Raw genomic sequence first — 26798 nt, forward strand, 5'->3', positions numbered from 1 at the left:
GGCACCAGATCACAGGTACATTCAGGGTGTGGCTGGCTTGGAAACGAATCCAGAGTCCCCTTTACCAGGTGGAGATGAAAGCCTTCCTCAAAGCGCGGTGGTGTTGAAGTCCCTTACTGCCTATGGCTTCTGATAAGGTCCTCACAGTTCCTCTCTGTCCCCCATATAGGTTAGGACACAAACCAGTATGACATGTGACTCGAGCCTTTTTACAGGGTCTCTATCGCGACCTGGACTCTATGTGTCACTGTGCCTCCTGGGTGTAAAGGCGGACAGATAACTTGAAGTTCAGCTGTCCTGCTGGTTTCAGCTATGCCTCTTAGAGTCTGGCACGGCCTCGGTCTTCCGGCTACTGGAACCTGCGCTAGCCACGGAGGTAGCCAAATCACTGCTCTGCTCCCCTGGTGTCAGTCTCCAGTGCTTCCTCTCTCCTGCATACTTTCCACAAGTTGTCTGTTCATTCTCAGTCCTCTTTGTCCAGGAGCTGTAGCAACTTTGGCTATACGGCCCCTTCAGACCTTCTGACACTCTATGTCCATCTGCCTTCGTCTCTGTCCTCTGACAGAATGCTCCAGTCTGCTGTCTGGCACTAACTGAATCCTTTCCCTCCAGACCAGGATGTGTTTATAGGGGAGTTCACCCTAAACCAGGTTTAAAGCTCTCCCTTCTGGCATGGAGTATGAACGTGTTGTGTGTATGTGATTACCTGGTGAAAGGTATCCTTCATCGCTTCCAAGCGTGACATCACCCTGCCGTGAGGAAAGCAATGCCACTCTGACGACCAGGACCCTGGGGCATCACAACACTCTCCCACATGGGTAAGAAATTAAAAAGCTCATCATCACTGATTTGCACTATTATTGGCACTTTAGCATTCTTACATCGATGGTGCAATCAGCAGACCACAGTTATTTAGAATATCTATCAGTTTTTTGGTCTCATAGACAACCAGTGATCTTTTTGGTTTGATCAGGTTTATTTATAATTTATGGCTGATTTTTGGTGCATCTCTCTGAGTGACGTATTTATCCTGCTGTGCACACCCTTTGTTTGTTCCATTTCCCCAGTTATACTCGTCCTTGGTATTGTTCTCAGGGTTTGTGTAACCCAATTATTTTATACTTGTGTGAGTCAATAAAATTGCTATTTGATTATTCATAAAACGCTTTCTCACCATATTTACTGTCTGAGTAAAGGGCTCCAGATTCTATGTAGGCTTATATGATACTTGTGAGCTACTCCTTTTGCTTTTTGCAAATTATAGGTGTTGATTATGTGTATTCGCTGTGTCAGTTCTTGTTAACTATATAGTGATATTTGAACTAAAATTGCCCAAATGGCTGCCATATTAATGAGTCCACCATATTAATCAAACAGGGTCAGTAAAGTGCTTGTGCATGCTAAAGAGGTAGATTAGTTGATTGCACTCTTACCCAGATTGGCAAGTGAAAAGAGTCCCCAGGACCTAGAGAATGCCCCAATGTGCATTTCACATGTGTAGCAACTTGTATCCTCAGGGGGATACAGAGAAAGGACATACCAGGCATTTTTTTAAATCTGCCAGGACCTGTAGTCATATAGTTGTGGTGGACCAATGATGCATGCATCGCCGTGCATGCTGCATGCACAGCCCAGGATAATCAAGGGAGGATGCACAAAGCTGGGAGGTGGAGGCACAGTCCCTGGAATGTGCAGACACCCATGTAGATGCCTGGGATAGTGCATGGGTGGGGGCTGCACAGAGGTGCGCACACCACAGGCAAAAAACAGGAGGCACAACATAACCTCACAACATAAACTCACATAATTCCACAAATCATTAATGTGTATACTGACAAAGAAGTAAGACATAAAACGGCAATCAAATACATGTTGTGTCATCAGCGATGGTCCCAAATCAGTCCAGGCATTTAAGGAGTGGAATTAGTAGATAGGAAGGTGCTTGCACTGTATAAGAAAAGAGATCCAATGACATAATAAAGATAATTCAAATATAAAAATATGAACAATGTGAAAAATAAAACACAAACGTTGCAACCGACAGTCATTATTTAAAAAGAATATCATATTTTTTAAAGGAAGGAGGTGAAGCTCAAGGATTCATTTAACGCATTAGGGGTCACGGTTCCCAAGTAAACAATCCATTTAGTTTCTCTTTGAGCCAAAATCTTTGTGATGTTGCCCCCACGTATAACCCATAGACAATATCAATGCCACAGACCATAAAGGTCTTAGGGTTACTGCCATGATGGACATTGAAATGCTGTGGCACCGTTTTTAATATTGTAGTGTCGACCACTTTCTTTGCTGCACCAATATCTCTCACATGCTCTCTGACTCTTACCTGTAATTCTCTTGATGTGAGTCCTGTGTAGATCTTCCAGCAACCCCATGTTGCGTAGTAGACCACATAGGAACTGCCACATGAGATATTGTGGTTGATAGTGTATTCACGTTCCCCAGAAAAGGTGGAACTGCGAGAGACATTGGTGGAGGCCAGACAGTGGCAGTACGGAAAACAGCCATCCGTGGGTCCTTTCGATCCAAAGGAGTTTGACTTTGGTGGGATATACTGACTTTTCACTAAGATGACCATCATGTCTTTACACCGTTTTGGAGTCATATGTGGGAATGCTGATAAATATGAACTTGGGGAAGGTTCCGTATGTAGAACAGACCAATGTTTTTCTAATACAGATCTCATGGTGCCCCAATCCTGATTGTATGTAGAGATGAATCTTAAGTGTCCATCTCCCATATCCCGTTTGTTTTTTTAATTGAGAAGTTGGTTACGCAGAGCTAGTTTTGCCCTTTTATATGCATCTTTTACTATACCCCCTTTACAGAGAATCTATCAGACAGATCCCTTGCCTGTTTTTCAAAATTGGCATCAGATGACCAAATCCGCTTTATCCTGAGGAATTGACCAACTGGGATAGCCCTTATAGTTGACTGATCATGAGCAGATTCTGCATGTAATGATGCATTTACAGATGCAATCTTTCTATAGATATCAGTATCCAGGTGATTGTTGGTCCATCTCAATACTGATGTCAAGAAAGTCTATCATATTGGAATCATAATTGAAATGGCCTCACCAGTGATTTATAATGGGGTAGCAATACGTTGGGATCACAGGATTTTATCTCTCTTTTTATACACCCTATAATCCTGTTTGCATTTGTGGCTGCTGCTTGACATTGAGTACTGCTGCTCATCTTACTTGTAACCAGAATACTCAAGTCCTTCTCCTGTACTGTAGTCCCAAGTATGGTCCCAATTAATGTATATGCAGCAATAGGATTACTCCATTTCAGGTGCATTACTCTATATTTATCTACATTAAATCTCATTTGCCAAGTGTTTGCCCATTCAGACATTTTAGCTAGATTGTTTTGCAAAACTGTAGTGTCAAGGTCAGATTTTAGTATCCTACATAATTTAGTGTTGTCAGCAAAAACTGACACTTTACTCTCAATCCCATCTAAAAGGTAATTAATAAAGAGGTTAAAAGAATCGGTCCTAGCACAGATCCCTGTGGTCCCCACTGCTCCCTAGTACACATCTTTGCGGTCCCCACTGCTGACATAACCCATTTAGAGAATGTACCATTTATGAGTCTTTGTTTCCTGTCATTTAGCCAATTCCTTATCCATCTACATATATTTTCCCCCAGTCTTTGCATGTGTAGCTTCAGTATAAGACTGTTATGTGGTACAGTAGTACATCAGCTGCATTACCAACATCCAGATTTGCACTTACCTCCTCATAGAAACCCAACGTGTTAGTTAGACATGACCTATCTTTCATGAATCCATGCTAGTTGTCAGTTATTATATCATTATCTCCAATATACTGTATGTTCTTACCTTTCTTAAATATTGGTACCACGTGAGCCATCCTAAAATCTTGTGGCACCATGCCTGTTACAAGAAAGGCTAAGAATATAAGATACAGTGGTCTGTCAATTACTGAACTCAATTCCCTCAGTATCCATGGATGAATGCCATCTGGGATGGGGGATTTGTCAATGTTTAATCTGCTCAGACGCAGGTGTACTTCTTTTTCTGTAAGACTAAAGGTATCATGTGGTGAACTTTGATTTTTGCCTTGTTGAATGATCCCTGGAACAGTTAGTTCATTGATGAAGGTAGATGAAAAGTTCCTGTTTAATATCTCAGCCTTTTCTTTGTCCTCTATTATTATCTTGTTATAATAGTCTTTTAAGGGCCTTATGCCATCTTTTTTTTCTTTTTGGCATTGATGTATTTATAAAAAATGTTGGGATTTATTTTAATGTTTAATGTCACTGGCAATTTGTTTCTATATGGATAACCTTGCTAGCTTGATTTATTTTTGGCATTTTTTGCTTAGATCTTTGTACTCCTAAATTGCTATTTCTATATTCTCAGTCTTCAGGATTTTGAATGCCTTTTGTTTTAGTCTGAATAAATTGTAGTGTCTTATTACCCATAATTGTTTCTTTTTATTCCTGCTAAATAATCTGCAAATCATTAATATATCTTAGCCAGTACTGCACATGGTAGGTAGCCTAGGCCTCTGAGTCACCAGACAAGCCCTACTCCCAGTAGCCTAGGAAGAGGTTTGCACAGGCCAAAATTATCCTTAAAGACAAAGAAATTTTGTGTAAGGATGAATAGAAGCAGCTCAAGAACCAACCCAATAGTATGGTCATTCCAGATGGAAGTCCCCAGAAAAAAGTGGACAGCATTGAGACCATCATTGTGATCAATACATATATAGAGGGATGTAATGTCCGCAGTAACCAAAAGCATATCAGATTCCACAAAAATCCCATGGACCCTCCTTAGCATGTCCGTAGTGTCTTTGACAAATGATGGCAGCGTCTTAACTAGTGGTTTTAAATAATAATCGATACATTTTCACACAGGATCACATAGACCATCTATATCTGACACTATGGGACAGCCAGGAGGGTCCACAGGATCTTTGTGGATCTTAGGGATTAAGTAGAAGGTAGGTATCTTGGTGTACTTAACCATGAGACCTTTAAAAGCCTGTTTAGTAATAATGCCCTTAATAATGCCCTTTTCGAATGCTGCATCCAGAATGGAGGGTAGCTGAGCAGAGAAGGAGGCGATGGGAGAGAAGGACAATTTCTGGCATGTACAGTATGTGTTAGGAGTCGAGTTCCCACCGCTGCACAGGGGAAATCTGCGGTCTCCCATTCTCCTCCAGCCGCAGTGGAGCCTGCTCAGCAGAGATGTCGGTCCTAGCGTCTGGCTCAAGCTGATTCTGTGCGCTTGGTTACTGCTGCCTTTCCAGGCTCTGCCTTTGTAGCCAGTACTGATCAGCAGCGAGCATGCGTTTCAGGGACTAAGTCCTGCTTTTCCCATACTTTGCATGCCCACAGGATGACCTCCCATTGGAGGTCAGGGGTCACACGCTCAGGTCCTGTAGCAGCTCGTATTGGACCACTAGGAAGGTCCTTGAGTGCTACAGCTATAAAAGGTTCGCATGGCCGCACGGCCATGCGCTAGTATAAATCTGTATTTGTGTGTGTGTGAATGTATGCCTGTTCTGGTGAAAGCTCCGAATCATTCCCATCCCTAGAGTTGGTGAATGCTCTCGAGTGTTGTAGCTGTCTAGCGCCAGATAGTGCCATCCAGCACCAGGCACAAAATATACTGCGTCTATCCTGCAGTGACCGCTGCTGCGGTACTGTACACACTCTGTGCGGCTATCTCAGGCGCGGGCTCAAAAGCCACCGAGGGCCAGAGCGGGATCAACCACCAGCATAGTGGGGGTGAGTTGCAGGGATCCCACTAGTATCCATTTGCTGCGCCCTGTGAATGCTATCAGGGCACAGCGTTATCTTTAATCCCGGCGACTCTGTGAAGCAACAGAGTTCGCTCTTATACAGACCGGGTGTCAGTACCCGTGTCTATTCAGGCGTAGTACCGCCATATAGTACCGCCATTTACTAGCAGCAGATTCCAATCCTGCACGGTGGACCCTGGGCTGCAAACGCACATATACTATCTCTGTATTTACTCGGTGCATTCTGCCAGCCCTAACAGTATGTTTATCCTTCAACAGTTTAATTGCCTCTTATTCATATTTGGTGACTGGCCAGACCACAATGTTTTCCCATTTGTCAGCCACCTTGTAAACCACATCATCAAATAATTGTAATTCTTTGAAAGCCCATCTTTGTTCAAAATTGAGGTTATTGGGTCTATGTTGAGGTGAGATTTTCCGAATCTTGTCGATGACGAGTCTCGTGAAAATCTCAACTGCTGGGCAACTGTTGTCAATCTGGGCAGAATATTTTTAGGAAACATACCTTGTTGTTCACTAATTTGTTTTTTCAATAATTCCTCCAGCACTGCCAAAACCTCACGCTCAGCTGCACTATCGACACTCGGTGGGGCACATCACAGTTATGTAATTTCTTGGATATCATGGATATGGCAGCCATTTGGGCAATTTTAGATCAAATATCACTATATATATATAAATTTGACTGCCACATATACCTGTCTGCTTTCGGTAGATTTAAATAATACCATCATATTGATTGCACTATTGTGTCCCACCAGGATATTTGTATTCATTCTGTCACCTTTTGTTCATGTTTTTTACTCATTTATGTGTGACTTTATTTTTGTATTTTGAATACAGAAGTAGTCTGGATGCATAAAGACCACACATTCATTGTGTGCACAAGTATTACTCAATTTTTATTTTTATTTATTAATTTTATCATTAAACAACCACAGTGCTGTTAGTCACTCCAAAGGGTTACCTGAAGACAACTGGGATAGACAAAAAAACAAGGGAATACTTAGCTTGAGAAGACTCAGAGACAAAACAGCAACATTCTCCAAACTCCAAAAAGAGGATAGCCAACTAATACTGCTCCAAGCCTCAACAGGGAAATGCATATAGAAAATATCACCCACGCTTGCAAGCAGTAAGCACGAAGTATATCAACAGTCAGGTCCATCTGCAGCCATTAGCACCAGGGGAGGTGGCCACTGGGTCTTAGCATCAGAAGGACCAGGCAGAAGTCTGCAGAGCAAACTGCTGAGACCTTCTGCAGACACATACAGTGCAAAAGTCTGTAGCCTCTGACACATCCATGACATATGTCATCTATTGTGGATGGATAGAGGATTGCATGATACTGACAGGAACACACAAACACTGAGGACAAGACAAAGGACTGTCTAAACACTTAACATTCCCCTGACTGAGAGTGTATTGTATGGGTCACCATTGCAGTGGTCTACATCCTGACTCAATGGATATCTTTATACACTCCTACAGCTCAATAGTGATTCAGTCCGCTATCATCATCCTTATCCTCAAAGAGTCAGAGGTGCCCATGGAATTCTGAAGGAACAAGTCTGGATACGTCTTTACTTTCAGAATCAAAAGGACAACATCATTCCTGAATTCAACTTATCTAAATCACTCACTCAATCACATGCCTAAAGATTATAGCATCATGCATAGAATCACAGAAATTTTTTTTTAAAACCCTCATACTAACCTGTCAAGACCTGACAGAGGAATATTTTTTTGGAGAATGAGAGAGAGGTATCTTCAAAAATGTCCTTTTTTAGGGTTCACATGGTGTTTTGGGGATCTCAGCAGTGCCTCTAAACTGTTAGAGCAACTCTAACTTTATCTTGTCTTTCTGGGATTCAGTTTACGGTCAGCGAAATTAAAAATAATGCATAGCTTATGATTTCCAACAAGCTCCAAGCCTTTCCAGATTGTCCATTTAATTTATAACCTCCATGACTATAGGTATTCCATACATATATTTAGGTACTTCATGTATAATAACAAATAGCAAAATTAATGTCTGCATAACTAATAAAAGACATTCTCTGGTCCACTCAGCTTGGTCACATTTCTCCTCAAGTCTTTGATCTAGTGTTCTCTGAAACCTACCATACCCTCTGAAATTTGGCGGATCTGAAGACATTTACCCCTTATGTACTTAAACTCTGAGTTTATTATCTAGGCACTATGTCGATATTGACTGTGTGTGGCTGTGAAACTTGGTAAAGTAAAGTTTATTTTTTTGCTATTAGTTGTTTTTCAAATGATTAACAATTTCACCTTTACCTTTTTGCCATCATTGCGGGTTCTTCGTTGTGGCCACCTCCACTAAGAATATCTAAGCAGAGCTATCATGGATCTTGGTAGGAACTTGAGCAAAGCTAGAGGCTCCAGAGTCATGAGGTAAGTACATAGACTGAAAACTAAGGTCATGGGAAAAGGGGACTGCTATAGAGAAAGGTGTGCCACTTGGTTGTTTTTTTCTTTTGGTTTTGTTGAAAGCAGAACATTGCCGTGTTAATGGCCTATTCAAGAGGCAAGTGTGTATGTTGGTGGAGAACATGCAGATGTTGCATGAACTGTCTGAATGCCTAACCTAACAAAAGACTTGTTAGAATAAATTAATTACAATGTCAGTCATTATTCAGTACAATACTTTTTTGAGTGCTTCCCCTGTTGCAGAAAATGACTTTCAGTCTCAGGAGTGGCCACTGTATATATTATACAATATGTCCTAAAGAACAATGATCTTCAGAATCATGGGGCAGCGAGAAGGCTCATATTCGTGGGCAGCATGGTTGCTCAGTGGCTAGCACTGTATGGTGGCTTAGTTGTTAGCACTGTATAGTGGCTCAGTGGTTTGTCTTGTTGCCTTGCACAGCTGAAGTCCTGGGTTCATATTCCTCCAAGGACAAAGTCTACAAGGCGTTTGTACATTCTCCCCATATTTGTGTGGGATTCTTCCAGACTCTCAGGTTTCCTCCCACACTACAATGGGATACTGAGATGGTGAGCCCTATAGGAACAGTGATGATGTCTGTAAAGCACTGTGGAAAACAATGGTACTAGATAAGCAAGTAAAATGAATAAAATTAACTTGTGGATCTCCTTTAATGAAGATATCACCAGACCAACTTGCTGCCCCAGAGAAAAGAAGGGGAAGTGGCAACTCTTACAAAAGGCAACACATTTTTTGCATTTACCTACCAAAAAGTTAATTTTCTTTTTATTATGATTATCATTATGATTATTATTGTTATGCCTCCTTCTCCTCCCTTATTACACCTTCATGAGTAAGACAGTCTAGTCTTGATCTTGATTGCACATGCTCAAACCTTCCCATGGGTCATTGAGATCAACCAACACCATTATTTTTTTTCTAAATGGCTACAAACAACAAGTGATAGCCAATATGTAGCTGCCAAAATCAGGATTTCAAAGAGAAAATATAAGGAACAACGAATGTGCTGTGAGAAAAGAGGTCGGAACTGCCAAAGCTGTAAAAGGGAGAAAAATTTAAGTGCTGGAGGGGGGTCAAAATATAAGCCTAGCGGCTGGCCCTGGGTTGATATGGCCCTGCTTATGTGCAGATACTTTCACATGATAGATCCAACTCAATATAATTATTACTCATAAATCAAATCTGTAAAACCTTGGAACCGGTAAGCTGCTAAAAGTAAAGAACACAAACAAATAATTAACATATGATTCGCTTTATTTCAATATTCATATGAAGCAGATGGAAAACAGAACAGCAAATAAGATCATTGAACAGGCTGTTAGCCAGCGTATTGCTCTACACATACTCTTCTGACAGTTACCTTATACACACTTTTTTGTGTAAACTTAAAATATTAGGCATCCACTAATGTTCATCTGTATTTTGCACCTATATGACATCTTTACATGGTACAGTAAACCATCAGTGCCTGTCTGCATCCCGCAGAGAATTGGTGTTTTAATCAAATAAAATATATTTATTCTGTACATCCTAAACAGCAGCTCTTATACTAAAGGCTAAGCAGTTATATTTTTATTTCTTTATATGTATCTGTAGGTATTTTATGATTATTCATTTTTTCAGCTTTTTTAGAAACTCTTGGCAAACAGACCTTATTTATTTTTCTACTTCTCTTTGTGAGCCACAATGAATAGCATGCCCTTGTAGTCAATAAGGTCGCTCACAACTGTTCTCTTCTTAACCTTACAGGTATCAATAACAAACCCTATTTCAACGACAGCTTTCCTGGCAAAATCCTCATCATATTTGAGCAGATGGAACTTGTCTTTCCCGATTGTAATATATGTTGCATCTAAAATTGCTAAAATTATGAGGTGTCCTCCAGGTTTCAGCAAGTTTGAGATCTTCCTAAGATGATTTTCAAATTCATCTTGATTTTTGCTAATAAATTCTAAAAACCAAGCAATGATGATGCAATCTGCTGGAGGTAGATCTATCGGTTCTACAATATTTTCTTTCTCGAGGTTACATTTCACAACATGTCGAAGGGCTGTTCTCACTTTTCCATCTTTGTCCTGAAACTGGTCACTAAAATAAATGGAAACATGAAGAATGTAATTGCATCACACCCATTTTGAATAGAAAAGCATTAGGACACAACAGTTAGAACTGGACTATTGGTTTTCAATTTTTGGGAAAGGCTTAAATTTAACCAAGATTGCTGCACTGCATTTTAGTTTTGAAATCTGTATGCACAGTATGTTTGGGTAATTATGTATGAAGCATGCCCTGGAAGCTTCAGTAGTATACATATACTTTAAGTATCCATAAGCCCGCATTCACTCAACGGGGACTAAAGCAATGCAATAATATCTTTCAGCAAAAATTTTGCTGCATTCAAAAGAGTGAAAAATTGCACAGATAGTGCTTAAACTTCTGCTTTGGGCAGAGGGGGAGGATATGTAGGAGAGCCAGGTGGGACGGAGTCTGGGTGAAATCTCGTTATTGCTTTTCTTTCTTTGGAAAAAGACTGTACTTATGGGATTCTCTTGATTATACCTCTAACTCAAATGTGATGTGATCACAGCATTACTGTGTCATTTAAGGAGAACCCAGTAACATTTTTAACAAAATTGCTAAAAGTAGAACTTTTTTCTGACAGCTGAAATTTCATTTCAATAGAATAACATTTAAAAATAGGGTTGGTGGAAGATATACAATATATGTTTTCATTTTGTTTGTGGAATACCAGTGCAATATATTTCACCTTTTTCCTTCTATATCTGCATGATGTTTCGCAGCATGGTCCCACTCAAATGCTCCTGTTCGTTCATGCATCCATCTTTTCAGCTCCATGATGCATCTGTCATTGGCCTTAAGCAAAATGATATGTTTGAAGAATTCACAGACTGCGTATAAGTGATGAATTGTGGAACTAGCACTGAGCTCAATCAAAATGTCTCCTTTAATGTGACCTGCAGAAAAAATGTTTGAATATTGCTATATGCATACAAGATGAAAAGTCATGATTTGTCATTATCTATACGCCCACTATACTTCTCCTTAAAAGGTTATCTAGTGCATGAACAACCCCTTTTTAAATGAAGTAGACCCCTTGTAAAATAAAAACACCTACAGCTCATCAGTAGCCACTCATGGACTGCTACGTTGTCACTTCCTTTGGACAATTGTTGAATAAATGCAAAAAGAGAGAACACAGCAGCACAATAATGGCTGCTGGTTGAATGCTGACCTCACGTGGCATAACAAATGTCATGGGAGAATCCCTGCCAACATTGCTGGAATGTCACCAATCTGGAAGTTGAGTATATGGTGTTTTTCTTTTAAAAAGGGACCACTTTTTTTAAGGGGTTGTCCAGGTAATAAACATCTCCTTTAATACTGAAAGCGAAGAATAAAACATAATTTTCTAGATATATACCTCTAACCTCTTCCCACCCATGAATATAAACTATATACCCATTTACTGCACTACTGGATGATCTATAAACTATTAAGACCTGCTATACATTTACTGCACAACTGGATATCTGAAATTGCTACATGATGAAGTGTTGCCCTCTTTATGAACTGAAGATGGCACGTTCCCTGAGTTTTTCCAGCAAGATGGTGCACCACCACATTATGGGTGTCAGGTCCAAGCATTCTGCATGAACAGTTTTCTGGATAGTGGATTGGTAATCATGGGCCAGTTGAATGGCCACCAAGGTCTCTCGATCTGAACCTCTTAGACTTTCATCTTTGGGGTCATCTGAAGGCAATTGTCTATGTTGTGAAGATATGAGATGTGCAGCATCTGAAACAAAGGATACTGGAAGCCTGTGCTAGCATTTCTTCTGCGGCGTTGCTATTAATGTGTCAAGGGTGGGAGAAGAGGGTCGCATTGACAATCCAACACAATGGGCAGCACTTTGAACACATTTTGTAAGTGGTCATAAACTTGCAAATAACTCAAAGTTGGATCCAAAATGGCCGACTTCAAAATGGCCGCCATGGTCACCACCCATCTTGAAAAGTTTTCCTCCTCCCATATACTAATGCGCCACAAACAGGAAGTTGATCTCACCAACCATTCCCATTTTATTTAGGTGTATTCATATAAATGGCCCACCCTGTATCTTTAATATAATGCTAGGAGCGTCAGTCTGTTCGAAGCCTTTATAGACTGCGCAAGTACGACGCGACTGTGCAGTCTGGACCCCACAGATGAGGGATGAGAATTATGGTCCAGGAGGGTTGTGTCACCGGAATCGGCCATTTTTATACTGAATCTATATATAAAATACATCAGCGGAGAAATCCAGCCACTTTCTACTGAATATATATAGAAAATACATCAGCGCAGCAAGCCAGAGACTTTTTATTGCACATGACAGAATGGGGCGCAGGATGGGAGCAGCACATGACAGAATGGGGATGCAGAATGGGTGCAGCACATGACAGAATGGGGGCACAGGATGGGAGCAGCATGACAGGATGGGGACGCAGGATGAGAGCACCACATGACAGGATGGGGGCACAGAATTGAAGTAGCACATACCAGGATGGGGGCAGCACATACTAGAATGGGGGCGCAGGATGGGAGCAGCAAATGACAGCATGGGGGTGCAGGATGGGAGCACCACATGAAAGGATTGGGGTGCAGGATGGGAGCACATGACAGGATTGGGGTGCAGTATGGGAGCACATGACAGGATGAGGGCACAGGAAGAGAGTAGCACATGACAAGATGAGGGTGCACAAAACAGGATGAGGGTGCAGGATTGGGGCTGCACATGACAGGAAGGGGGCACAGGAGGTGGGCTTCACATGACAGGAAGGGGCGCAAGATGGTAGCAGAACATGACAAGATAAGGGTGCAGGATGGAAGCAGCACATACCAGGATGGAGACCATATACCAATATAAATGCTCGCCACCCGGGCGTAGAACAAGTCCAATAGCTATTGTATATACAGTACAGACCAAAAGGTAGGACACACCTTCTCATTCCCATTCTCTGGGATCTCCTTCAAGACTGTTGGATGACTATTTCCGGTGACTACCTCTTGAAGCTCATCAAGAGAATGCCAAGAGTGCGCAAAGCAGTAATCAAAGCAAAAGGTTGCTACTTTGAAGAACCTAGAATATAACACATATTTTCAGTTGATTCACACTTTTTTGTTAAGTATATAATTCCACATGTGTTAATTCATAGTTTTGATGCCTTCAGTGTGAATGTACATGTACAATTTTCATAGTCATAAAAATACAGAAAAATCTTTGAATGAGAAGGTGTGTCCGAACTTTTGGTCTGTACTATATATATATATATATATATATATATATATATATATATATATATATACAGTGCCTTGCGAAAGTATTCGGCCCCCTGGAACTTTTCAACCTTTTCCCACATATCATGCTTCAAGCATAAAGATACCAAATGTAAGTTTTTCGTGAAGAATCAACAACAAGTGGAACACAGTTGTGAAGTTGAACGAAATTTATTGGTTATTTTAAATTTTTGTAGAAATTCAAAAACTGAAAAGTGGGGCGTGCAATATTTTTCGGCCCCTTTAAATAATACTTTGTTGCGCCACCTTTTGCTGTGATTACAGCTGCAAGTCGCTTGGGGTATGTCTCTATCAGGTTTGTACATCCAGAGACTGAAATTCTTGCCCATTCCTCCTTGGCAAACAGCTCGAGCTCAGTTAGTTTTGATGGAGATCGTTTGTGAACAGCAGTTTTCAGCTCTTTCCATAGATTCTTGATTGTACTGAGGACTGGACTTTGAGTTGGCCATTCTAATACCTGGATATGTTTATTTGTGATTCACAAATTGTGAACCATTCCATTGTAGATTTTGCTTTATGTTTGGAATCATTGTCTTGTTGGAAGATAAATCTCCATCCCAGTCTCAGGTCTTTTGCAGACTCAAACAGGTTTTCTTCAAGAGTGGTCCTGTATTTGGCTCCATCCATCCTCCCATCAATTTTAACCATCTTACCTGTCCCTGGTGAAGAAAAGCAGGCCCAAACCATGGTGCTTCCACCACCATATTTGACAATGGGGATGGTGTGTTCAGGGTGATGAGCTGTGTTGCCTTTATGCCAAACATATCGCTTGGCATTGTTGCCAAAAAGTTTGATTTTTGGTTTCATCTGACCATAGCACCTTCTTCTACATGTTCGGTGTGTCTCCCAGGTAGCTTTTTGCAAACTTTAAACAACACTTTTTATGGATATCTTTGAGAAATGGCTTTCTTCTTGCCACTCTTCCATAAAGGCCAGATTTGTGCAGTGTACGACTGATTGTTGTCCTATGGACAGACTGTTCCACCTCAGCTGTAGATCTCTGCAGTTCATCCTGAGTTAACATGGGCCTCTTGGCTGCATCTCTGATCAGTCTCCTTGTTTGAGATGAAAGTTTAGAGGGATGGCCGGGTCTTGGTAGTTTTGCAGTGGTATGATACTCCTTCCATTTCAATATGATTACTTGCACAGTGCTCCTTGGGATGTTTAAAGTTTTGGAAATCATTTTGTATCAAAATCCGGCTTTAAACTTCTCCACAACAGTATCACAGACCTGCCTATTGTGTTCTTTGGTCATGATGCTCTCTGTGCTTCAAACAGAACCCTGAGACTATCACAGAGCAGGTGCATTTATACGGAGACTTGATTACACACAGGTGGATTATATTTATCATCATTAGACATTTAGGACAACATTGGATCATTCAGAGATCCACAATGAACTTCTGGAGTGAGTTTGCTGCACTGAAAGTAAAGGGGCCGAATAATATCGCACGCCCCTCTTTTCAGTTTTTGAATTTCCAAAAAAATTTAACTCCTTAAGCCCCGAGGGTGGTTTTCACGTTAATGACCGGGCCAACTTTTACAATTCTGACCACTGTCCCTTTATGAGGTTAGAACTCTTGGCGATTCTGACATTGTTTTCTCGTGACATATTGTACTTCATGATAGTTGTAAAATTTATTCGATATAACTTGCGTTTATTTGTGGAAAAAATGGAAATTTGGCGAAAATGTTGAAAATTTCGCAATTTTCCAACTTTGAATTTTTATGCCCTTAAATCACAGAGATATGTCACGCAAAATACTTAATAAGTAACATTTCCCACATGTCTACTTTACATCAGCACAATTTTAGAACCAAAATTTTTTTTGTTAGGGAGTTATAAGTGTTAAAAGTTGACCAGCAATTTCTCATTTTTACAACACCATTTTTTTTAGGGACCACATCTCATTTGAAGTCATTTTGAGGGGTCTATATGACAGAAAATACCCAAGTGTGACACCATTCTAAAAACGGCACCCCTCAAGGTGCTCAAAACCACATTCAAGAAGTTTATTAACCCTTCAGGTGTTTCACAGGAATTTTTGGAATGTTTAAATAAAAATGAACAAAATTTATTTCAGCTCCAATTTGTTTTATTTTACCAAGGGTAACAGGAGAAAATGGACCCCAAAAGTTGTTGTACAATTTGTCCTGAGTATGCTGATACCCCATATGTGGGGGTAAACGACTGTTTGGGCGCATGGTAGAGCTCGGAAGGGAAGGAGCGCCGTTTGACTTTTCAATGCAAAATTGACTGGAATTGAGATGGGACACCATGTCGCGTTTGGAGAGCCCCTGATGTGCCTAAACATTAAAACCCCGCACAAGTGACACCATTTTGGAAAGTAGACCCCCTACGGAACTTATCTAGATGTGTTTTGAGAGCTTTGAACCTCCAAGTATTTCACTACAGTTTATAACGCAGAACCGTAAAAATAAAAATTCTTTTTTTTTTCACCAAAATAATTTTTTAGCCCCCAGTTTTGTATTTTCACAAGGGTAACAGGATAAATTGGACCCGAATAGTTGTTGTCCAATTTATCCTGACTACGCTGATACCCCGTATGTGGGGAGGAACCACTGTTTGGGTGCATGGCAGAGCTCGGAAGGGAAGGAGCACCCTTGGGAATGCAGACTTAGATGGATTGGTCTGCAGGCATCACGTTGCATTTGCAGAGCCCCTGATGTACCCAAACAGTACAAACCCCCCACAAGTGACCCCATATTGGAAACTAGACCTCCCATGGAACTTATCTAGATGTGTTGTGAGAACTTTGAACCCCCAAGTGTTTCACTACAGTTTACAGCGCAGAGCTGTGAAAATAAAAAAATCTTTTTTCCCACAAAAATAATTTTTAGCCCCCCAAATTTTTATTTTCTCAAGGATAACAAGAGAACTTGGACCCCAAAAGTTGTTGTCCAATTTGTCCCGAGTACGCTGATACCCCATATGTTGGGGTAAACCCCTGTTTGGGCACACGGGAGAGCTCAGAAGGGAAGGAGCACTGTTTTACTTTTTCAACGCAGAATTGGCTGGAATTGAGATTGGACGCCATGTTGCGTTTGGAGAGCCCATGATGTGCCTGAACAGTGGAAACTCCCCAATTCTACCTGAAACCCTCAGCCAAACACACCCCTAACCGTAATCCCAATGGTAACCCTAACCACACCCTTAACCCTGACACACCCCTAACTCTAATCCCAACCCTAATCCCAACTGTAAATGTAATCCAAACACTAACCCTAAGTTTAGCCCCATCCCTAATCCTAACTTTAGCCCCAACTCTATCCCTAACTTTAGCCCCAACCCTAACCCTAACTTTAGCTCCGACCCTAGCCCCAACCCTAACCCTAGCCCTAATCCTAGCCTTAACCCTAGCCCTAACCCTAGCCCTATCCCTAACCCTAGCGCTAACCCTAGCCCTAACCCTAGCCCTAACCATAGCCCTAACCTTAGTCCTAATCCTTGCCCTAACCCTAACCCTAACCCTAGCCGTAATCCTAATGGGAAAATGGAAATAAATACATTTTTTTTTATTTTATTATTTTTCGCTAACTAAGGGGGTGATGAAGGGGGGTTTAATTTACTTTTATAGTGTTTTTTATATCGGATTTTTATGATTGGCAGCTGTCAGACACTAAAAGACGCTTTTTTATAGCAAAAGAGTTTTTGCATCTCCACATTTTGAGAGCTATAATTTTTCCATATTTTAGTCCAGTCATGTGAGGTCTTGTTTTTTGCCGGACGAGTTGACGTTTTTATTGGTAACATTTTTGGACACGTGTCAGTTTTTGATCACTTTTTATTCCGATTTATGTGAGGCAGAATGACCAAAAACCAGCTATTCATGAATTTCTTTTGGGGGAGGCGTTTATACCGTTCCACGTTTGGTAAAATGGATAAAGCAGTTTTATTCGTCGGGTCAGTTCGATTACAGCGATATCTCATTTATATCATTTTTTTATGTTTTGGTGCTTTTATCCGATAAAATATACGATATTTTATAGAAAAAATAATTATTTTGGCATCGCTTTATTCTGAGGACTATAACTTTTTTATTTTTTTGCTTATGATGCTGTATGGCAGCTCGTTTTTTGCGGGACAAGATGTTGTTTTCAGCAGTACCATGGTTATTTATATCCGTCTTTTTGATTGCGTGTTATTCCACTTTTTGTTCGGCGGTATGATAATAAAGCGTTATTTTTTGGCTCGTTTTTTTTTTTCTTACGGTGTTCACTGAAGGGGTTAACTAGTGGGACAGTTTTATAGGTTGGGTCGTTACGGATGCGGCAATACTAAATATGTGTACTTTTATTGTTTTTTTTTTCATTTAGATAAAGAAATGTATCTATGGGAATAATATTTTTTTTTCTTTATTTAGGAATTTTTTTTTTTTTTTTTACACATGTGGATTTTTTTTTAAACTTTTTTACTTTGTCCCAGGGGGGACATCACAGATCGCTGATCTGACAGTTTGCACAGCACTCGGTGATCGGTGATCTGACTTAGGGTGCTGCAGGCTTACCAGAGCCTGGTCTGCACCCGGAAGTTTTCCCTGCAGGACCCGGATGCAGCCCCGCGGCCATTTTGGATCCGGGGCCTGCAGGAATAGGCGGTAAGAGACGCTCGGAGCAACGCGATCACATCGCGTTGCTCCGGGAGTCTCAGGGAAGCCCGCAGGGAGCCCTGTCATGGTTCCCAATGGCAAGGGAACGTAAGAAACATATAAATAACGAACGAGCTCTCGGGTGATGGAAACTCGAGTTGACCGTGAGCTAAATCTACCACACAACTAATAGTAGCCAGGGAGCATACCTACGGCTTCCTAATGCCACGCGCCAGCCGGAGGACTAACTAAGCCTGGTAGAGGAAGAAACAGACCTGGCTTACCTCTAGGGAAATACCCCAAAAGATGATAGCAGCCCCCCACATGTAATAACGGTGAAATAAGAGGAAAAGACATACACAGTATGAAAGTAGATTTAGCAAAGAGAGGTCCACTTACTAGATAGCAGAAGGATACAAAAGAGGACTTCACGGTCAACTGAAAACCCTTTCAAAAAACCATCCTGAAATTACTTTACGACTCCTGTGTCAACTCATGACACAGGAGTGGCAATTTAAGCCCGCAAGAGCTTCCAGCTACAGAGAATTACAAAAACTGCAAACTGGACTAAAGATACAAAACAAAGGACAAAGTCCACTTAGCTGATCAGCAGACTAGTAGCAGGAACATGCAACCGAAGGCTCTGGTTACAATGATGACCGGCAAGGAAATGACTGGAGAGCAAGGCTAAATAGGAAACTCCCAAACGCTGATGGAAGCAGGTGAACAGAAGCAGCAAAGTGCAAACAAGTCACCAGTACCACCAGCAACCACCAGGGGAGCCCAAAAAGCGGATACACAACAGTACTCTCCCCTTAAGGAGGGGGCACCGAACCCTCACAAGAACCGCCAGGGCGATCTGGATGAGCCCTATGAAAGGCACGAACCAAATCCGAGGCATGAACATCAGAGGCAGTTACCCAAGAATTATCTTCCTGACCATAGCCCTTCCATTTAACCAGATATTGAAGTCTCCGTCTGGAAATACGGGAGTCCAAGATTTTTCTACCACGTACTCCAATTCACCCTCCACCAGCACAGGAGCAGGAGGTTCAGTAGAAGGAACCACCGGTACCTCATATCTCCGCAACAGCGACCGATGGAACACATTATGGATAGCGAAAGATGCCGGGAGGTCCAAACGAAAGGAGACAGGGTTAAGAATCTCCAAAATCCTATAAGGACCGATGAACCGAGGCTTAAATTTAGGAGAAGAAACCCTCATAGGGACAAAACGGGAAGACAACCACACCAAGTCCCCAACACGAAGGTGGGGGCCAACACGACGACGGCGGTTAGCAAACTGCTGAGTCCTCTCCTGGGACAATTCCAAATTATCCACCACTTGTCCCCAAATCTGATGCAACCGATCCACTACCGCATCCACTCCAGGACAATCCGAAGATTCAACCTGACCAGATGAAAAACGCGGATGAAACCCTGAATTGCAAAAGAAAGGAGAAACCAAAGTGGCAGAACTAGCCCGATTATTAAGAGCCAACTCCGCCAATGGCAGAAAGGCAACCCAATCATCCTGATCCGCAGACACAAAACACCTCAAGTCTCCAAAGTCTGATTAGTTCGTTCCGTCTGGCCATTGGTCTGAGGATGGAATGCAGACGAAAAAGACAAATCAATGCCCAACCTGGCACAGACTGCCCGCCAAAATCTAGACACGAACTGGGTACCCCTGTCAGAAACGATGTTTTCCGGAATACCATGCAGGCGAACCACATTTTGAAAAAACAGAGGGACCAACTCAGATGAGGAAGGCAACTTAGGCAATGGCACCAAATGAACCATTTTAGAAAAACGGTCACACACCACCCAGATGACAGACATCTTCTGAGAAACAGGGAGGTCCGAGATAAAGTCCATAGAGATGTGCGTCCACGGCCTCTTCGGAATAGGCAAGGGCAACAACAACCCACTAGCCCTAGAACAACAAGGCTTGGCCCGAGCACACACATCACAAGACTGCACAAAAACACGCACATCTCGAGACAGGGAAGGCCACCAGAAGGATCTAGCCACCAAATCTCTGGTGCCAAAAATTCCCGGATGACCTGCCAGAGTAGAAGAATGAACTTCCGAGATGACTCTAGTGGTCCACTCGTCAGGAACAAACAGTCTACCAGACGGACAACGATCAGGGCTATCCGCCTGAAATTCTTGCAAAGCACGTCGCAAATCAGGAGAGACAGCAGACAAAACCACTCAATCCTTAAGGACACCAGCAGGTTCAGAATTCCCAGGAGAGTCAGGCTCAAAACTCCTAGAAAGAGCATCTGCCTTCACATTCCTAGAACCCGGTAAGTACGAGACCACAAAATTAAACCGGGAAAAGAACAACGACCAACGTGCCTGTCTAGGATTCAGGCGCCTGGCAGACTCCAAATAAATTAAATTCTTGTGATCAGTCAAAACTACCACCTGATGTTTGGCACCCTCAAGCCAATGACGCCACTCCTCAAATGCCCACTTCATGGCCAAAAGCTCCCGATTACCAACATCATAGTTTCGCTCGGCGGCCGAAAATTTTCGCGAAAAGAACGCACAAGGTCTCATCACTGAGCAGTCGGGACTTTTCTGCGACAAAACCGCCCCCGCTCCAATCTCGGAAGCATCGACCTCAACCTGAAAGGGAGGGAAACATCAGGCTGGCGCAACACAGGGGCAGACAAAAAGCGGCGCTTAAGCTCCCGAAAGGCCTCCACGGCAGCAGGGGACCAATTGGCAACATCAGCACCCTTTTTAGTCAAATCCGTCAGAGGTTTAGCAACGCCAGAAAAACCAGCTATAAATCGACGATAAAAATTAGCAAAGCCCAAGAATTTCTGGAGACTATTCAGAGAAGTAGGCTGCGTCCAGTCATAAATAGCCCGAACCTTGACAGGGTCCATCTCAATAGAAGAAGGGGAAAAAATGTACCCCAAAAAGGAAATTTTTTGAACCCCAAAAACACACTTTGAACCCTTTACACACAAAGAATTCTCCCGCAAAACCTGAAAAACCCTCCTGACCTGCTGAACATGAGACTCCCAGTCATCAGAAAAAATCAAAATATCATCCAAGTACACTATCATAAATTTATCCAAATATTCACGGAAAATATCATGCATTAAGGACTGAAAGACAGAAGGTGCATTAGAAAGGCCGAAAGGCATTACCAAATACTCAAAATGGCCCTCAGGCGTATTAAATGCGGTTTTCCACTCATCCCCCTGCTTAATTCGCACCAAATTATACGCCCCACGAAGATCAATCTTAGAGAACCACTTAGCCCCCCTTATGCGAGCAAACAAATCAGTCAGCAAAGGCAACGGATACTGATATTTGACTGTAATTTTATTCAGGAGTCGATAATCAATACAAGGCCTCAGAGAGCCATCCTTTTTAGAGACAAAGAAAAAACCGGCTCCTAAAGGTGATGAAGAAGGACGAATATGTCCCTTTTCCAGGGACTCCTTAATATACTCGCGCATAGCAGCATGTTCAGGTACAGATAGGTTAAACAAACGACCCTTTGGAAATTTACTGCCAGGAATCAGATCTATGGCGCAATCACAATCCCTGTGAGGAGGGAGTGAACCAATCTTCGGCTCTTCAAAAATATCACGATAATCAGACAAAAATGCCGGAATTTCAGATGGAATAGATGACGAAATGGGCACCATAGGAGTGTCCCCATGAGCCCCCCGACATCCCCAGCTTAACACAGACATAGCTTTCCAGTCAAGGACTGGGTTATGAGACTGTAACCATGGTAATCCAAGCACCAAAACATCATGTAAATTGTACAACACAAGGAAGCGAATCACCTCCTGATGGTCTGGAGTCATACGCATAGTCACTTGCGTCCAGAACTGTGGTTTATTACAAGCCAAAGGTGTAGAATCAATACCCTTCAGAGGTATAGGGACTTCCAGAGGCTCTAAATCAAACCCACAGCGCCTGGCAAAGGACCAGTCCATAAGACTCAGAGCGGCACCAGAGTCCACATAGGCATCCACGGTAATAACTGATAATGAACAAATCAAGGTTACAGACAAAATAAATTTGGACTGTAAAGTGCCAATTGAAATAGACTTGTCAACCTTCCTAGTACGTTTAGAGCATGCCGATATAACATGAGCAGAATCACCACAATAGAAGCATAACCCATTTTTACGCCTATAATTCTGCCGCTCGCTTCTGGACATAATTCTGTCACATTGCATTTTCTCTGGCGTCTCTTCAGAAGATACCGCCAAATGGTGCACGGGTTTGCGCTCCCGCAAACGCCGATCAATCTGAATTGCCATTGTCATGGACTCATTCAGACCTGTAGGCGCAGGGAACCCGACCATAACATCTTTAACGGCATCAGAAAGGCCCTCTCTGAAATTTGCCGCTAAGGCGCACTCATTCCACTGAGTAAGCACAGACCATTTACGAAATTTTTGGCAGTATATCTCAGCTTCATCTTGCCCTTGAGATAGGGCCATCAAAGCTTTTTCAGCTTGAATCTCCAAATTAGGTTCCTCATAAAGCAACCCTAAAGCCAGGAAAAACGCATCCACATTGAGCAACGCAGGATCCCCTGGTGCCAATGAAAATGCCCAATTTTGAGGGTCACCTCGCAGCAAAGAAATTACAATCTTAACCTGCTGGACAGGATCTCCTGAGGAGTGAGGTCTGAGAGAAAGGAATAATTTACAATTATATTTGAAATTCAGAAACCGAGATCTATCTCCGGAAAACACCTCTGGTGTAGGGATTTTAGGTTCAGAAATAGGAGTATGCATAACAAAATCTTGTAAATTTTGAACCTTCGTAGCAAGATTATTTAAACCTGCAGCCAAACTCTGAGGATCCATCTTTAAACAGGTGAGCTCAGAGCCATTCAAGGATTATAAGGAGAGAAAGGCAAAGGCAGTAATTAGAGCTGAAATACAACTGATCCAACTATGGAGCAAGCATAGGGAAAAAGAAAAAAAAAATTTACAGACTTCCTTTTTCTCTCCTTTCTTCTGCCAATAAGTTTAACACATGGCCGGTCATACTATCATGGTTCCCAATGGCAAGGGAACGTAAGAAACATAAATAAAGAACGAGCTCTCGGGTGATGGAAACTCGAGTTGACCGTGAGCTAAATCTACCACACAACTAATAGTAGCCAGGGAGCATACCTACGGCTTCCTAAATGCCACGCGCCAGCCGGAGGACTAACTAAGCCTGGTAGAGGAAGAAACAGACCTGGCTTACCTCTAGGGAAATACCCCAAAAGATGATAGCAGCCCCCCACATGTAATAACGGTGAAATAAGAGGAAAAGACATACACAGTATGAAAGTAGATTTAGCAAAGAGAGGTCCACTTACTAGATAGCAGAAGGATACAAAAGAGGACTTCACGGTCAACTGAAAACCCTTTCAAAAAACCAAATTACTTTAAGACTCCTGTGTCAACTCATGACACAGGAGTGGCAATTTAAGCCCGCAAGAGCTTCCAGCTACAGAGAATTACAAAAACTGCAAACTGGACTAAAGATACAAAACAAAGGACAAAGTCCACTTAGCTGATCAGCAGACTAGTAGCAGGAACATGCAACCGAAGGCTCTGGTTACAATGATGACCGGCAAGGAAATGACTGGAGAGCAAGGCTAAATAGGAAACTCCCAAACGCTGATGGAAGCAGGTGAACAGAAGCAGCAAAGTGCAAACAAGTCACCGGTACCACCAGCAACCACCAGGGGAGCCCAAAAAGCGGATACACAACAGAGCCCCCTCCCTGCGATGTTTCCTTATACCGCCGGAACACTGTGATCATGTTTGATCGCAGTGTGCCAGGTGTTAATGTGCCGGGGGCGGTCCGTGACCGTTCCTGGCACATAGTGCCGGATGTCAGCTGTGATAATCAGCTGACACCCGGCCGCGATCGGCCGCGCTCCCCCCGTGAGCGCTGCCGATCGCGCTGGACGTACTATCCCATCACTGGGAATTAAGTCCCAGATCACCTTGATGGGATAGTACGTCATATGGGATTAAGGGGTTAAAATAACCAATAAATTTCGTTCAACTTCACAATTGTGTTCCACTTGTTGTTGATTCTTCACCAAAAATTTACATTTGGTATCTTTATGTTTTGAAGCATGTGGGAAAAGGTTGAAAAGTTCCAGGGGGCCGAATACATTCACAAGGCTCTGTATATATATATATATACATATTCTGCATCATCACATCTGTAAAAGTCCTATCTATCAAAATATGGCCCCATTAACTGTAAAGATTTCAAGCAAAATCAATATGACAGAATTACAGCTTTTCGGTTGTCAGAACTCTACAAAAATAAATTCAGCAAGAAGCAATCAAAATCATATCTACACAATTAAAAACATCAGCAGATCATGCAAAAAACAAACCGACACCTAGCTCAATCGGTCAGAAAACAAAAACGTTACTTGTCTTGGAAAATGTCAACACAAGCGAATATTTTTTTTCACAAATGTCGTCATTTTTTTCACCATTTAAATTAAAGAAAAAGAGGCACAATAATTGGTGCAACAATAATTGTACTGTCCTAGAGAATCATATTGGTGAGTTATTTTTTTTACTCTGGATCGACGTACACAACAGCATGTTGAAGCTCCCACCAATATCCAGCAACTTTGCACAGCCATTGAAGAACAGTGGACCAGCATTCCACAGGCCACAATTAATAACCTTATCAACTCTATGCAAAGGAGATGTGTTGTACTGCGTCAGGCAAATGGTGGTCACACCGGATACTGACTCGCTTTCTGCCCCCCCATAATTCCCCAATACTGTAAAACTGCACATTTTAGGGTGGCCTTTTATTGTGACCAGCCTAAAATGTACCTGTGCAATAATTATACTGTCTATTAAGCGTCTTGATATACCACATCTGTCAAGTGAAGGGATTATCTTGGCAAAGGGAGATCTCACTAACAAAGATTTAGACAAATTTGTGAACAATATTTGAGAAAAAAGGCATTTTGTTCACATAGAAAAAGTCTTAGATCTTTGAGTTCAGCTCATGAAAAATGGGAGCAAAAACAAAAGTGTTACATTTATAATTTTGTTCAGAATAGAAATATTAATAAAAATACATACCCTCTGCAAAAGTTTTTGTAAGATTTTCAAGGGGAAATATTATGGAATCCTCTCCAAAATCCATTTCAGGTTTATCTGAAAAATAAAGTTCGAGATTTTGTCTGGTATCAAAGCCATCTTCATGGTAGATCTTATAGTTACAGGAATCCATTTTGTAATCTTGTGTCACGGTTGAGTTGTTTGTCTCTACCTGGCTCTTGAGGTCTTTATATAATTTGCAAAGCTTCTACGAATTAATTATCAGGTGATGAGTCCTCCTCATCTTATTGCATAGAGTCATGGGATTATACATTCACATGGAATTTGTATGATCTTTCTATAAACAGGTTAGTTGGTTTTAGAGTATGCGCAAACAATGCTTTTGTTCAGGCAGGCAAAACTGAAACTTTTCAAAGAAATACTCTTCAGGATACCACGGTGTTTTTTTCCTGAAGTGTCTTTTCTTTATTATTTTTTGGTTATTCTCAGAGCACTTTTTCCAGCATTTTTGGGGGCGTCTGCTCACTTGCTTTTTCCAGATTATTATTTTTTTTAACTTCATTCAATAACGAAGAAACCGGTTTCAATTTTTTAAAGAAAAATGATGATGAAACGCTAAAAATATGCCCGACATCTTCTGGGTGTCTCTTGAACCTTGCTATTGACTTGCTTCGGAGCAGAAAATGCCTAGAGAATGATCTTCTCATTTCTTTTAATCACTGAACTGCTTGCTCACACCCAACGTGCACCGAACATCTCTTTAACATATATGAATAGAGAACAATTTTTGGCAAACTCAGCCATGGATTTAGACACAAAAGGTACAATCAATTTTTATAAGGGCTATGTTCGCTACATGTTGCTGAGCTTGGTTTGATCTGTCATTTTGTGCTGACAGACTCCCTTTAATATTAATAACTACTGTGTTACCATTTCTCCTCATAGTGTAATGAGTAGCAGCTAAGTTATTCAATCTGGTGTAGGGGTGTGCTGAGCTGTCAGTATCATGATAGACAGGTCAGTCATCCAATTTGAGGCTGCGTGCTGAGCTGTCAGTGTGGTGAGTGACAGTCCAGTCACTCAATAAGGGCCTGGGCAAGCTGGGTTTCCTACAGGTGTCTCCTTTCTGGATTGATTCCCAAGCTATTTAGTTGGCTGTCTGCCTCTTATCTCTGCCGGTTGTAACTTTGCTCAGTTTGTTATGTGTTTGCCCTGTGCTTTGAGTTTTAGTATTTTGATCTTTGCTGACCGGCCCTTGGATTTGCTATTGACCATCCATTTGCTTATCCCCTTTGTCTTGATCCACTACCTTCTTGGAATTCTGACCCAATACTGTGTCTTGCGCACCTTTCCCTCACCCCTCAGATTATGATGTACCCTCCTAGCTTTTGACCTCGAAATTTATGACTTCCCCACCTCATGGCGTGTCCGTAAGT

At 41.8% G+C, this 26798-nt stretch overlaps 1 protein-coding gene across 1 annotated transcript; it reads right to left on the reverse strand.

Moving 5' to 3' along the window:
* Positions 1-9535: 9535 nt before the first annotated feature.
* LOC143764285 (indolethylamine N-methyltransferase-like) lies at positions 9536-25572 on the reverse strand. The gene is made up of 3 exons (XM_077249718.1): positions 25384-25572; positions 11067-11274; positions 9536-10387 (listed from the first exon to the last, which is right to left on the reverse strand). The coding sequence occupies exons 1-3, from the start codon at positions 25532-25534 to the stop codon at positions 9964-9966; spliced, it is 783 nt and encodes a 260-aa protein (XP_077105833.1). The 5' UTR covers positions 25535-25572; the 3' UTR covers positions 9536-9963.
* Between the last annotated feature and the right edge of the window lie 1226 nt (positions 25573-26798).

The sequence above is a fragment of the Ranitomeya variabilis genome, chromosome 4, assembly GCF_051348905.1.
Source record: "Ranitomeya variabilis isolate aRanVar5 chromosome 4, aRanVar5.hap1, whole genome shotgun sequence".
Classification (NCBI taxonomy): Eukaryota; Metazoa; Chordata; class Amphibia; order Anura; family Dendrobatidae; genus Ranitomeya; species Ranitomeya variabilis.